The sequence below is a fragment of the Chlamydotis macqueenii genome, chromosome 3 (genome assembly GCF_036417535.1).
Source record: "Chlamydotis macqueenii isolate bChlMac1 chromosome 3, bChlMac1.mat, whole genome shotgun sequence".
Lineage (NCBI taxonomy): Eukaryota > Metazoa > Chordata > Aves > Otidiformes > Otididae > Chlamydotis > Chlamydotis macqueenii.
Genome location: NC_141558.1, coordinates 78,900,251 through 78,915,506, shown reverse-complemented (window position 1 = coordinate 78,915,506; position 15,256 = coordinate 78,900,251). Strand labels below are relative to the sequence as shown.

Genomic DNA, 15,256 nt, shown 5'->3' with positions numbered 1-15,256 from the left:
TATACTGTCGATACATATATTAAATAGATAATTGATTCAATCTATAGTGCCTTATCGGTAGAATAGCTTACTGAGGTTATAGATCTGCTGCCAAATCATTGTTTCAGGTATAACCTTCTCATTTCTTTTACAGACATGAACACATGCACGTGTATATATGCATTCATGTATGTACTTAGGAGCAGGACAAGGATCAACAGTACGGAAAAATCTCCAAAGTGCATCCTGCAATACGTAGCATGTGCTCAAGTCAGCACATATTGAGGGATCAGATGGGAATCTTTTGGTTACTGATATTACAAAAACAGAGTAGCGATAATACAAAAACAAAACCTAGTTCAGTGCTAAGTAGTTTTATCTCCTTTTCCAGTGACTTTCTCAAAGTACTTTAATAATGCAAAATTACACTCTCATTGTCATTTTGGAAGAGACTTCCTCCCTACACCACCCTCCAAAAAGAGGCATGAGCAAACAAAACCATGTAAAAAGGACACTCATTTTCACAGCAACTGCTTTCAGGCTCATGGCACAAATAACAAGATGCAGTTGTCCCTAGAAAGTGTCCCTTTCTTAACAAAATGCACACAAGCCAGAATACAAACACACCTAACTGCTTCCGAGATCGATATATTATCTAAAATTATATTCAGTATGTAGTGATTCTGAACTCATTGTTCTTTCTAAATGATGTATGACATGCTTTACCTCTTCCTGCCATTATCATCTGACAATTATGAAAAAGGAAATTAAATTTTAAAAAACCACAAGTAATTCCATGAGTACCGGGAAAAACAAACAGTCAGTTATGGATTTTATCCCTTACAGCTGACTGGTGTTACTCTGAGAAGCATTTCCCATGCTTGGAGCACATACGGGGGCTCTTTCAATGTCAGCTCCCTGGTATACAGTAAGGGATGTGCTAAAGCTGCTGCCTGTCCTTGACACAGGAGTGAGAGACACCCTGCTATCTACACTCGCAAGACTTACTGGCTTACTGGAATACAGTTACATAGAAATATACATTCAATATTATGTCTGGTTTGGATTGGCCAATGAGTTAAGACATTTTTAGGGTGGCCTGACACACAGGGCTGAATCACATTAACCACACTCTCCGGGAAAACAAACTAAAGTCAGTGTAGTCATATAAGACAAACATCAGGGTAAGTATAACTAAAAGTTCTAGCAATGCATTTACTTACATCTCTATCTACTGTTGTTGCAAAACTAATAGCTTCCTTCTGCGTGCAGTTGACAGCCTTCTGAAGAGTATAAATAACTTGTTCATAGGTGTGGACTTCATCATTAAACAGCATGCAGTAATAAGTGTCACTCTTCTCACTTCAAAGCAAGGATTGAATTTATATAATTCAAAGTAATATAATTTTGAAAAATCAACTTCTGGTTTAACCAAGTTTTCCACCAAGCACACAACCCCAGCCTGGGCTTCCTTTGTTATACGGGAATGTATCTCAACAATTTATTTGCAAAGGACTGACCACACCTAACTTCCATAGGAATGTGTATCTTTCCTGCTGAATTAAGTCCAAAATGAGCAAAATCTTAAGACAATACTTAAATTCGAGTATTATTTTTGAACATATGTTAATAGTTTCCTACTAAGGAAAACACATTTCCTTCCATTGCAGCTGTGCTCAACATTCCCCCATAGTTTCTTAGATTTCACCAGTCTTTGCATTTTTCTGTCACATCTGTTTCCTCAAAACTGCATAAAGCTCTATTAGACAAGAAAAACTTGGCAGTCTTTTAAAAAGCCCAAACTCCACAATCCTCAACACCACAAATTATTAAGCCTAGATAGATTCAGTGCAATCTTTTGATTCCCATCATTTATTTACACAGCATTCTTACACAACACAAAGTAAAAGAAGTTACTAACAAGATGGCACAAATGAAGCCATTATAACTATGATGCTACAATAGACTTAAATATTCTGTAAAGCTTCAACTTTTGTAATAAGTGGATCACCAAAAGTATAAAATACTTTTGCCATCAAAATTTCAGTAACTTTGACCATAAGAAATAAACCTGCTACTTGTTTTAGGGTACTGTATGTTACTAATACTTCCTTTTCAGTACTAATAAGATGAAAGTATCACAAAGAAACTGTTTTGTCATTGCTATAGAGAGAAATGGCCTGCATGATCACAAAAGTAAAAGACATGAGAAACATCAATCTATTAAAACTATTTTAATCCAATTTTCTACAAAATATCTCTGACAATTTTAGGAAAGACAGAAAATATACTTAAAATCAGAATTCTATTGTAAATATCTGCAAGCCTTTAAAAGGCAGAAGACAAATACTATACTTACATCATTTCAAGGCCAGGCAATTCATTTTCCTTTTCCCATGTTAATATATCTACTGCATATTTAAATGTGATAGCAAAAATATTATAAGCTCTTGCTATCATATCTTCCGGTAACTGCACAAGAGGATCCTGGAAAATAAATATAAATAGCAATTGAGAAGTTAAATTACATTCAAAACAGAAATTGCCAAATTTGCACCTCTCTTTGTCAAAGATGATGTAAGCATCTTTAATGACATTTTTCTTCACATGACTTTACATTTGAAAGGAATAATGAACAATCATCCTGTTTTCTTTTTCCAGTTCTTCACTGACAATCACCAAAGCAGTAATCTAACATTCAACATCTAAATGTTAACTTGCCTTTGATCACCTACTTAAATTTTCACACTTTCTTTGTTCCTAGTTCTGCACACCTTCTAAGACAGATCTTCTGAAGAACTTTTAACCTCAGCCGTATCAGAAGTTGCTTTTTCTGTGATGCCTTCAAAATCAATTTGAAATCACTATCTTTTGTTCCACTTACCAATATTAGTAAACTGCAGAATACAAACAACTATGCATCTATTGCCTTGTTTTATACATACCACGCATTTAGAAAGAGAAGTCTTATCTATTCAAGCATACACCGCATCCAGCACACCTGGGATCATGATTTATGACGCATGTTTCTTACACGTTGTGGTGTACAAATAATTAAATGTTTAAATGTAACTAGGTATTTCATAATGATCTGACCGCGCCTCAATGTTGTTCACAGACAACTGTTCCCCTTTTGTATGTGGATCATGCATCCACTTGTGCCCACTGCACTCTCCAAGATGCCCTCCAGTTGATGTCTGCAGCAGCCACTATAAACTCATCCTCCTCTCTCTGCCAGAGCAGAACGGCTGCTGCTGCAGATGGAGGAACTGAAATGAGGAGAGGGAGGAAGAGGGGTGTCACGTCAGTCTGCAAAGTCAAAGGGACTACTTTTTGGAGCAGCAAATGAAAACCACTGTCAACTCTGAATTGGGTAGCACAGACACCACTGCCATTTCCTTGCAATCTATTTCAAGGGATTTGTGTGTAAATAGAAAACGTTAAAAACCTCTTCTCTGAAAGCATTCTTCTTCTTCTATTTCAAATTTCTGACGTTCAGAACAACTAGTACCGCTTCTACAAAGCTAGAAAGAGAACATTGCATGCCCTGCAGGTCACCTGGACAAACACTATACATCGGGTCACTGAATTAATCATTTGATATTTTGAAGTATGTCTAACTGTTAGACAATTAAAATATTTAACAGTAGCCCAATTTCTGTTTTAGGATTATCTAATATAAAATTCTGCGTTTCACTACAGTTTATATTGTATAAAAACAGCTACACTAATCTTTTCAGAACTTAAGTCTGCATTATCTACAGAAGGCCCTTGACAGTCAGCAATTTACCTGTACTAGTAAAGTTTATCCATCCCCACTCATCCAAAGATTCTCTGGGAATATTTGGAAGCTTTACGGGAATGTTAACAGCCGATATTTCCCTTTTTTTGCTTCATTTAAAACCTAACTAGGGTCTGGAGAACTATCAGTCACCAAAAGCAAAGGTAAACCTTAAGCAGCAGCACGCCTCCATTTCCAGCACTTTCAACAAAGAGACATATCCGGGCAAGGCAGAAAACAGGCTCTGATGATGCTCAACAAATGATCCTTGACCTACCTCAAACACAACATTACATAACATAAGAGATCTCAATCCCTATCACTCACGGGGGAAAAACAGAAAGCCTGCCCCATACCTTAATTTTTCTGTCAGTCACACTCACTGTGTGAGTATCTTTGGACATAGAAGTAACAGCCCACCCAAAATGTCAGAATAAGAATTTTCTAAGGCTGCCAACTAATGTAAACTGCCATGTAGACCAAGTGGTGAGTCTATGCAGAAGTGCTAGAGTCTTAGGGTTGGGACAGTGAGAAGAAGTTTCAGAAGGACCGCTGCCACTGCAAATACAGTTGCAGTTGCTTCACTTAAACCATGAGATCAGCAAAAATTACTACCAAAATTTGCCTTATATTTTCCCTTCAAAAAAAAAACCTCACAGAAATTATATTACATAAGAACAAACATGAGTGGCTAGACCACAAGCCCAACTAACCACTCTCACTCCTGAGATGTACTAACAGATTCGAAAGGAAAAGCGTAAGAAAAGGACAGAATGCTCCTCTGATCTCCAGTAACTTAAGACACTAATACTTCCCATACTAAAGATGGTATCTACAATTTTAAATGGCCATTAATAATTTTTTCCCCTCCACAAACATGTTACATTTCCTTTTGAACATACATAAACTTTTAACTACAATGGTGTTTTGTAATGGTTAATCCAACAGCTTGAATTTATACTGTAAATAGCAGCATGTCTTGTTGCATTTAATATGTCCAAGTTGTTATGCTACGAGAAATGGTGAAAATACGTTCTCTATTTACCTTCTCCATAACAAAACAAGCTTTTATAGACCTCTATCTTATACCTCCATTACAGCTTTCCTGTAACAGCAAGTTACATTGATTTTAAAAATCTGCACATTACTTTGGTAAGAATCAGAACATATGTTGCACAGACAGCTTTATTTGGCTTCTTCATGCACATGATTACATATAGATTATTTTTTTTCATGTGACAGACTTCCTTCACCTTTCAGAATAAGATAGAAAATCAAAGAAACAGAACTAAAGCTGCAGAGGCAACCAACAACACACAAAATCAAGCCTTCAAGTAGAAAATGTCATTCTAAATAACTTAAGTTAGACATTAATTCTGTCTAACATAGAGGGATTCAAATATTACTATTAAATTTCCTCCCATCTCTCATGCATAGTATACAAGACTAAAAATAACCTCAGATTAATGATTTATATATAGACACACATACATATACACACACAGTTAACAGGGTTTTGAAACATGACGCCTCAATTGCTATTACCTCTTCTTCTGCAGTCTCTGAAGTGTTAAGTTCATGCTTTTGACAGTAAGGACCTTCTTTCCAAGCCTCTGTATCACCACAGTCACAGAAACCTCCTCCACCTGATGTTGTCATCTGAAATTATTTAAAATCAAAACAGTGGATGTGAATATGCGGATACATACATGGACATTAAGAAATTAGTAGTCACAGCTAAACTACAAAAGCACGATCTCAACACCTGAGAGCTTAAGACAGCATCCTGTTAAAAGAGCACAGTGAAATCACATCTGCTTCTACGATGGCTGAAAGCTTATCTACTTCATGAGTATGCCAAAAAAGAAAAAAAGAAAAAAAAAAAAAAAGAAAAAAAAATCCAAACACCCCTGTTCTGCTCCACCTGAACTGGTCTCCATTTTTTTGAATCTACTACTTGCAATGCCATCTGTACTATTTCAGATTCTCGGTTTTAATCTGAACAAAGTAAATACAGTTCACATAACGGTGAGTAAAAGATGTGCTGTTTACAGTAAAAGTTTACAGACAAAACTTAAATTGTTCACATAAGTCTTAGTAAGCACAGAAAAAAGTATCTGAAAACTGTAATTATATATTTGCACTGTTTTAATAAAATTTATTTTAAAGGTAAGACAACCTCTAATTAGAAAGTGTAATATAACCTTTTTGATTCATAGAAGAATTCCTCTTTCACCTATTTTTGGCATACAGGTACATGCCACAGTATCAACAAAATTAGATGGACATTTGAAAGAACATTTGCTTACACTTTTGGGTGTCACTTGTTAATTCGCTAAGCTTGCAAACTAAAAACCTACATACATTAAGTACACTCATATCAGCAAATTGGATTGGGTTTCTTGAGGCAAGTCGTTGTGTTTGGGTTTGTTTTTTTTTCCTAAATCCTAGTGCTCAATGTAACCGTGCAGTGATCAGATTTACATTAACAGCAGTGCAGTATTGTCAAGAACAAATTTACAGAAAGGCTGCACTGGTAGTTTCCACCTAACTTCTTAGTTTAAAAACACACCAAAGCCTTCTTAATTTTGTTTGTAGGGTTGGGGGTTTTTTTTTGTTTTTTGTTTGTTTGTTTGTTTGTTTAACTAATAGCAGTATATTACTAAAATAGCATCTACAGTTTTCATTTTCTAATTTAAAGTTACATTTAAAAGCAAACAAAAATCCTGCTGTTGTACAGAATTTGATAACAATTCAGATGTTTAAAGGAAGTTTTAAACAAAAGTGCTTTCCTAATAAAGGTCTTTCAATTCTGTTTAAAAATAGTTAAACATCAAGGTCAAAGCAAGTTAAAAAACTCTAATGCTATAAAATTCACTAAATGGCCCATGTTAAAAATAACATACTCACATTTGTAAGTTTAACTGTTGTACATAAAATTTAATTGCTCAGTATTTTATACTGTTAACTTTCAGAATTTACACTCAGACCAAAACACTCAAGTTCTTGTAAGATTATTGCAGACATAATTCCAAACTTTGTGTTCATCCAACATTTTGAAATTATGTATACATTATTAAACTTTAAACAAGGAGTTTCATATACATACAAAATTATAAGTGACTACATCGTATATTCCAGCAGTATTACTAACCCTGTATCGGTGCTCTCTATGAATACTTCCAAGAAAGCACTCCATGCACAACACACAAGTTGGGTCAACTGCACAGTCTCTGAAAACAGCAACAACAAAAAAAAGAAGCATTAAACAAATGTTTTTCCCTTTAATTACACATTTTACAACAAGTAATTTTCAAATACAACCAACATGAACTTTCTGACTAATGTATATACTATTCTGAAAGAGTAAAGGGATGGCTTACAAGTAGGGGAAAAAACAAATGAAGGAGAAAAAAAAAAATCTGTTCTCATAACAGAAGAGTCTTTAAAATATTGTCTGAGCAGCATGTATCGTTGGACAATACAGCCATTGCCTTCAAGAGGTGAGACAAGTATTAAGCAAGTAAACAGATGAATTACAGACCACAGTACAGACAGGTAAACAGTATAAACCCAAGCAAATTCTCTCAAATATATAGTACAAGCATTAACACTCTCCAGCAATCAGAGAAGACATTTTTTCACTGAACACTGGAAAGAAAGATAGCACACAACAGATAAGATCAAACCTCTGCTTCTAAGTTTAGCCCTACAAGCTCACTGAAAGAGGTCTGAAAAAGCAATTTCCTCAACCAGGAGATCAGAGACCTTAATAAGGTCCTGTCTACAAGCACTGCTATATTAGATAGAAGTAACATTTCTCACAAAAGGGGCTAAACAAATGAAACAATTATGCATCACAGTTAACCATCTCCCTAAGAAACACTGAAAATACATTAATCTATGTAATGCAACTGACTTCAAGGCTCGTCAAGATTAAGGGAGTCAGGTTCTGCAATCTAAAAATAACTACCAAGAGAATGAATGTCTTACGATGGTTATTATTAAAACAAGAATTCGGAGAAACAACTTATTTTGTTAAAAAGAAAACACCAGAGATCCTACGAAATACTATTATCAGGAATTTTCTTAATTTTATTTCACCAAATAAATTAAACCAGGTAATCACTGAAAGATAATCAGGCAATCATGACTACGCATAAAGTACCATTTTCACATTTGTTTTCTTTCTCGAGAGGAGCCACTAAAGGCAAAAAGGTCAAAGCAAATTTATACTAAGCTCTTCTGTTTAGAATTACATATGTTCATGGCATTCCTTTTCAATTAAAAAAAAAAAAATTCAAAACTGCTTATTACAACAATATGCCTACAGGACTGGGTAGATCAGTTCTACAATATTGGGTATCAATTCTTCAGACCCCTAAATTTGTGAGAATATAAACTCAGCACCATTTCCAAGTAATTTATTGAACAAATAAGGTTGCTTACACCTAAAGCAGAGGCAGACCTGTAAGCTTCACAACTGGACAGAAAAGCCACTGCTTTTCATGTATTTCATGGACTCAGAAAACAATTATTTTCTGTATCCCACAAAAGTTTAATTTTGAAAAATCTCATTATTCTTTATTACCAGCTATAAGTCAAAGAAAATTATTAATGCACAACAGGAAGCTTAAACAGTTTTACATCTATGTTCAGTATTTCACTGAAAGAAGATGAGACTCCATCTTGATAGCATCAACAGCAAAAATATTCTGTATTCACCGCTGACCCCGACTTGAGCAGAAGATGGGACAAGATGGCCTACCATGACATCCTTTCTAATTTGAACGACATGATTATATTGCTGCATTTAAATCATTTTTCTACTGAAGCAAAGACCCTGACTATGAACTGTACATTCACTCATTCTCTAAATTCTACATCAATGGATTGCATTGTTCTATGTTTTCATCATATCTGACTGTATTCTGAAGGATATCCTTCACATATTGAGTTGTTGGTCCTGAAAAAGCAAGCATTTAGGAGAAATTAACAGAATTCCCACAGTTTTCACTAGTCCCTGTGAAGAGTATTTCATCATTAACATATTACTTCTAGGCTGCAATGGAATTTGACTTGAAGTAAAACACAACTCTGAGGTCTGAGACAGCATCTACAGTTTTCGTTTTCTACTTTAACGTTACATTTAAAAACACACAAACACTCTTTAGGACCAGATCTCATTAAAAGGTACTGAAGAAACTGTGGAAAATCTTTTTATAGCCTCTGATAATCTTCAGCCTCCCACTCTCTCCCACTTTTTCAGAAGTGTGAAGGAAGAACCTAAGAACACCTGAAAGGAGATGGAGTTTTCTTAGTGGCTGAAGGTACCTGAAGTACCCACCAGTTTAATCTCATCCATTTTAAGATAAGAGGTCTCAAAACATTCCCAAAACTACCTATTCTAATTGATCGTTGAAATAGAAATGCAGAAGAGGCTGGCTGCTGAGTTAAGAATCTCAAGTCCACCTTGAATCAGAACTTCACCAAATAACTGAAGTTTTACTAGAGAGTAAAATTCTTCTACAGTCATTCTCTCTTTGTAAATAGAGGAGCTGGAAACCCAGAAAAATAAACCCGCAAAAAAAGGACAGACATTCCTTCCCTCTGTCACCCCCACCACATGTTAAACTGTCCGGGAGAGTGGTAGAAACCATACAAAACAAGAAGAATCTGTGACAGAAAGGGTACAATCTAAACTTAAACTACGAACAGTTCAGAAAAGAGAAGATAATCAATATACAGCTAGTAATACACTAGCCTAAAATTGAAGATTTAAAAATACCTGTAATTGGTTAGTAATTTCCTGTCCTCTTTTAAGTAAAGTGGTATCTAGAGATATATCTAGGGAAGGAACAAGAAGCTGGTACGCCTGTTTTAGCATCTAATAGATTGGTTTAACAGGTCATGAAATGAGGTCTAAAATACACGATCAACACTAACAGCTAGTATTAAATACCTGAATTACATGCATATACACCCACCCGCTTACTTCTGATTTATGCCCTTAAATCACACTGACAGTTCACCCCAACCACTTTCTTAATCTTGCAATTTCATTTGTACAGAGAACACTCTACATTATGCTAATTAATATTTTTTAAATTTTCCCCTTGTCCCACCTGTCACGAAACACTGCAAGGTTATTTTAAAAAAATACATTTGTGGTATTAATTTTTAATTAGGACAGTATATTCTTAATAAAAAAATGTTCCATGACTTCACAAATTATAAATACTTCACAATGCTCAGTTGAACTACCTGCAGGAATACGTAGGCTCTCCCACTTTAAAAACGCGGCCACAGAGATGGGAAGGTTTGTTTGCTTGCTCAAGCTTTGGAAAACCAAATGCAGGATCTTCCGCACAAAGATACCATTCCATTGGTCCCAGCAAAACATGTTGTGCCAGCATGTCTTCTCTTTGTGGGGCAGGGTTAGGACCCCTGCAGTAAATTTTTGGTACATAATAGGCCAGATGCTGGTATACTTCTTTCCGAAGGTCATTTGCTTGCAGCCATTTCTTTTAAATTAAAAGGAATGAGAATACAAATTGTTCATTAATAAAAATACCAAACACAGTTCTACCCATCAAGATGACTTTTTCATTTCTAAATCAAAAATCTAAAAGGGCATTGCAAAACTAGAAAGCCATGCTTCCTTCTAAGTGTCAAATCTAGATGATCACAGAATAAAGGCGTTAGGAAAGAAACAATTTGTTTCCCTGCTTGCACATTTCATCCTTTTAACATACAAAATTCTTTTAAAGAACACAAGATTTAAGAGACCAAATTCTTAAAAATTTTTCTCTGGGATGCATGACCAGTAAAACGTCCCAACACAAGCAGTAATGTTTAGGATAAGGTCTAGACGACGCTAGCTGCGTTTATTTGGAGTGCAGACTGATGCTGCCAGCTGGGGACACAGAAGAGCAGCGGAAGCCTGGATTTGGCAAGGAACAGGCAAAGACAAAAGGTACAAAGGAGAATGGCAAACACAGCATTAGGTAACAGTCCCTCTCATTTAATTTCAACAAATTACCTATGAAAATAATGGAGTTTTGGTTTCTCCTACCAACAAGATAACTTCTCTGAATCGCTATTTCAAGTATGATGTTAGATCCACTAATTCTCTTACTTAATCAACTGTAAAAAATATGTTGACAGAGTTTTTAAAAGCCAAACTACTGTATCTGCTATAAGCCACTGATAAACTCACAGCTTTTTCTAGGGTTTTTGTTTTTCCGTTGTGTACACACACAGAGTAAAAAAAAAAAAAAATCCTCTAGGACAACACTTGTTTTATTTCTGCCTTGTGGATTACAATTTTATTAAGGTTTAAACCGTAAATTAAGGCTGCAAGGTTGTTATAATAAACAAATGGGAACAAGCAGTGTAAGTGTGCACTGATTAAATCCCGTGTTACATAAACAGCCTTAATATGCCATTTCCCATTGTAAATATGACAACTAGATACCCCCTGGCAACTTCAGAAAAAGAACTCAGAATCAACCTAAAACTGTACATTAAAACAAAGAATTAATTATATCAAAATAAATGGGTCTGCTAATCAAATGTTACAGTTTGATTTACTCTGAACTATTTATTACTTAAAAGAACTTACGTTTGAAACAACACAGTTGTAGTAAGTTCTTCAGGATATAGATGTACAGAGTAAGCAGAGCATTTCTGCTATTTAAGAATGGCTGCACTTTTGCTATTTTTAAAAAATACATTTTACTATTTTCATTTACTACACTCTGTCGTCTAAAGTAGAAATGTAGAAATTAATATAAAAAAAAAAACAACCAAAACATATTTGTCAATACAGCTCTTAGTAGAATAATATGCTTTCCTCACTTCTTTTTCCCTAAGTTTGACTTCCTAAAATTATAACCAATCTACTAAATCTTTCTGTATTGATCTAGTCTTGATGGTCAAAGTCCAGATTTTTTTCTAGGAAAGCCCGTGGGAAAAGGTTGCCAAAAGACCATATCCAACAATCTAGAAGTATACAGATAATCTCACCATTCCCACCAGCATTCAGAGAACACAGCACAAAAATGAAAAAAAAAAAGTTTTCATTATTACAATTTTTATTTGTGGTGTTCCCCCTCCCCGCATCTCATTAATCTTTTCCTGTCCTTTCATCGTTTGTGCCAAGGATCTACTACTGCCAGGAACTGACCCAATCACAGAGAAATTGACTTAGTGTCTTCCATGATTTCCATTTAATAAGATCATTTTTAGATTATTTTCTAGGGCATACATTGGTTATTATACCTGCATTTTCCTCAGCAAACTACCTTTAATTTCAGCCTTTTAATTCAGCAGTACATTACTAATTTCTATCCAGAAAATACACAGTGCATATCACCTACCCTACAAGCTCAGACAAATACCTAGGTAGAGAAAATTCTTGTTCCTCCAGTAAACATCTTTCCCATCCCAAAATTTCTGGGAGTAGTTGCCTGAAAGTCTGGTGTGGCAACACCAAACACCATCATCACACCTAAATCTCTTTGTGGAGCAAGTTCTATACACATAGCTGTGCATACAGTTCCAAGAAGCAGATCCTGGCAAAAAGAGTATCAGAAGGAAGTACAGGCTACTAGGACAAGGAAACAAATACCACTCCAAGAGCTACCAGGAGGGCAACTCAAAGTACTGTTGTGCATGTAAAACTGTTACCAGCAACATATACATATACGTACATATGTTGCCCTGCCTTTCTAAATCGCTACCTGGGAGGCACTGAACTCCAGCAAACTACTCAAAACTTGGGATTTCATCTTTTAAGAAAAGCATTTTCTATTTAGGCAAGTTTTCAATTGGTATTTTTCCATCTTCTAATCTGAAGTCATACGTAAAAAAAAGCTAATGTTCTACTCTCCCAAGAGAGATTTATATTAAAAAGGGAAGTGTATTCCTCTTTATTTCCTCCTCCCTCAGACTTACTCTCCAGCAGCAATTTTTGACTGCCCTGGAAAAAAAAAAAAAAAACCACCAAAAAGCAGTGATCAAATAATATTTTTTATCAGTAAATACCTAATGATCCATTAGGGTTTCTATTAAATCCACGTCTAACTAGGAGATACTAGGAGAACAAGACATGCAATACAAATAAGCCATAAAACAACTCTGTTGACTGTTTTAAAAGCTAAAAGATACAATTGATGTTTTTCTTAGCTACACAAATAAGTATTTGCAATGTAGGCTCATGATCTGTTACAGATAATTTATTCTTTTGATCATTGTTCTTTGAAAGTTTATAGTTAAGTTGTAGCAATAAGAAACTGAAGCATAAAGTGCTACAACTATTTATTTGGGCTGGCATTTGTTTTGTTAATATTTGGCTACCAGCAAAGTAATGCTATCAGCAAAGGAGGGAGAAAAACAATGCTAAAACCCAAGTACATTGTTTACATATACAATCAAGCAGTGCCAACAGTATTTAATTGCTAGCAGGTTGTAGATTTGAGAGCAATAGATCTCAGAATTGTAGCTTGTGCTGGTGACCACAGAGAATAAAAATGAGAAAGAATTGACTAAATTTAAGGTGGCTCTTGTACCTACAGTGAATTCCTAAATATGTTCCACTTGGTGCACTATTGCCTTGGGTTTACCTACAGTGTGACCCAAATAAACCCATCTGCTACTCAGACAGACAAAATGGTTTGCGCTACTTTATGAAGTGTTTGATGGTATTATCAGGTTTGCTGTTGAGGGGAATGGAGACTAATCCTGGAGCTAAACTAGCTAGGATATAGCTAACTATGCAGGCTTACCCATCTAATCATACCTTCGCCTGCACTGTAGATATATCAGCATAATCTGAAGATAATCTGAATAACAACATCGCCTCTTATTTTGTTTTGGAAAGCAGACAATGGAGTTCTCATGGAAATACATACAGACAGCTCTTCAAGGTCTTATCCTTCAGATATGCACCTGAGCAGTCACAGTATTTCAACACATAAATCCATTTGCTCAAACGTACAAGTGTCTATAAGATCTGACATTTATGCCAGAAACAAAAGTTTCTCTGAAAACTTTACCTCAAGACTTCACTCCTCTTCCCTTTCAACTACTTTTTATAAAAGCAGGGAAAATATATAAGCAAAAGTAATTACTTCAAATATTACATTGATTTTACTAAGATGTCTCTACAAATGTCCCATTCTATTAGTCCTAAGCCTAACTAGAGCAAGCTTATGCCAGAACTGCATCTTAAACACTGAGGAGGAAGGAAGAATCCCGTAATGAAACTTCAGCACTACAAAGCCTATTTGGGGACTGACGTCCACCCAAATTAATGGGGGCAGGGGGATCTTCTCCCGTCGAGGCAGAGAAATGTGAAAAGGCAACAAACTAGGTAGGAGAACTAAACTTCTTAGCTGCTTGGAGAAGGCGAGGAAGCAGCAGGTGAAAGGGGAAGATACTGAGAAAAGGCCCCGCTCCCACCCCCGGCCTTCGTTCCCGCCGGGGAATGGCGGCCACCCTCGGCTGGGGGTGACGGCGTCGAGGCGGCCTGCCGGGGAGCCACCTGCGCCAGCTCGAACAACAGGAAAAGCTGGCTGCTGGCTGCCATCTGCTTCGGCTACTGCAACAGCGACGCTGGCGACAACAGCAGGCCAAGGCCAGAAGAAGAGGCCGCCGCCAGCCAGGGCTGCCCTTACAACCAGCGACAACCCTCCCCCCCACCCCCGGGAAGCCAGCTCGCCCCCCGCCCCCGGGCACAGCCTCGCCCCGGCCCCGACGGCCCCACCGCCGGCCGCGCAGGCCGCCGCCGCCCGCCGGCCTCGCGAGCCCCGGCTCCCTCCCCGCCCCAACGGCTTCTCGCCCTCCCGCCCCGGGCCCCGCCGCCTCACCACGGCGATCTCCTCGGCGGAGCACTCCAGCAGGCTCTTGTCAATGGCCTGCACCTCCGCCTCCAAGTCCGCCGCCATTTCTCTCCCCCCCCCCCCGTCCCCTTCCCTTCGCACCGCCGCCGCCAAGCCAGGGACTCCCGGAACCGGGCCCAGCCGGCCGCTCTGGCCGGGGAACCCACTTCCGCCCCGCCTCCGCCTGCACGTCACGCCGCTCCGCCCGCGGGGCATTCTGGGAGTGGTAGTCTTTCCCCTCCAGCTCTCCGAGGAGACGGCGCCCATTGCCTGGGGCCATGGTGCCAGACTCAGTGAGGGCCTGGCCCGGCACTCCGTGCCACGGCCGCCTTCACGCGGTCGTTTGCCCCCCTTGTCCTTCCTCCAATGAGAAGCGATGGCCGGGACTTGGGGGGGGGGGGCATTTTCGGTTCTGCTGGCAAAGCCAGGTGGCCCACATGGCTGATGCCCACTTGTCCTCAGGGGCCCGGCCTGTCACCGTGGCCCGTGGGCAAGGGGGCAGCAAGGGCTTCGCGGGAGGCCCCCCGGCACCACGTGTGGGGGAAAAGACAAAAAAAATCAACAGTAAATTACGTTAATCTGGCAACCACGGTTTTAAGACAAGTGTTACTAT

General features: G+C 37.9%; 1 protein-coding gene across 4 annotated transcripts in view; it reads right to left on the bottom strand.

The window, feature by feature from the left end:
- UBR2 (ubiquitin protein ligase E3 component n-recognin 2) overlaps positions 1 to 14,749 on the bottom strand; it is a 56,896-nt gene extending 42,147 nt beyond the window's left edge. For all 4 annotated transcript variants that reach the window (XR_015258265.1, XM_086745622.1, XM_086745624.1 and 1 more), the window contains exons 1-6: positions 14,632 to 14,749; positions 10,025 to 10,284; positions 6,915 to 6,993; positions 5,306 to 5,419; positions 2,339 to 2,466; positions 1,203 to 1,341 (exon numbers count right to left, since the gene is read on the bottom strand). Coding sequence is in view for 3 of the 4 variants with exons in the window: in XM_086745622.1 (XP_086601748.1) it covers positions 1,203 to 1,341; positions 2,339 to 2,466; positions 5,306 to 5,419; positions 6,915 to 6,993; positions 10,025 to 10,284; positions 14,632 to 14,709 (798 nt within the window). In the remaining variant the exon portion in view is untranslated. The remainder of the gene's footprint in view (positions 1 to 1,202; positions 1,342 to 2,338; positions 2,467 to 5,305; positions 5,420 to 6,914; positions 6,994 to 10,024; positions 10,285 to 14,631) is intronic.
- Positions 14,750 to 15,256: the final 507 nt, after the last annotated feature.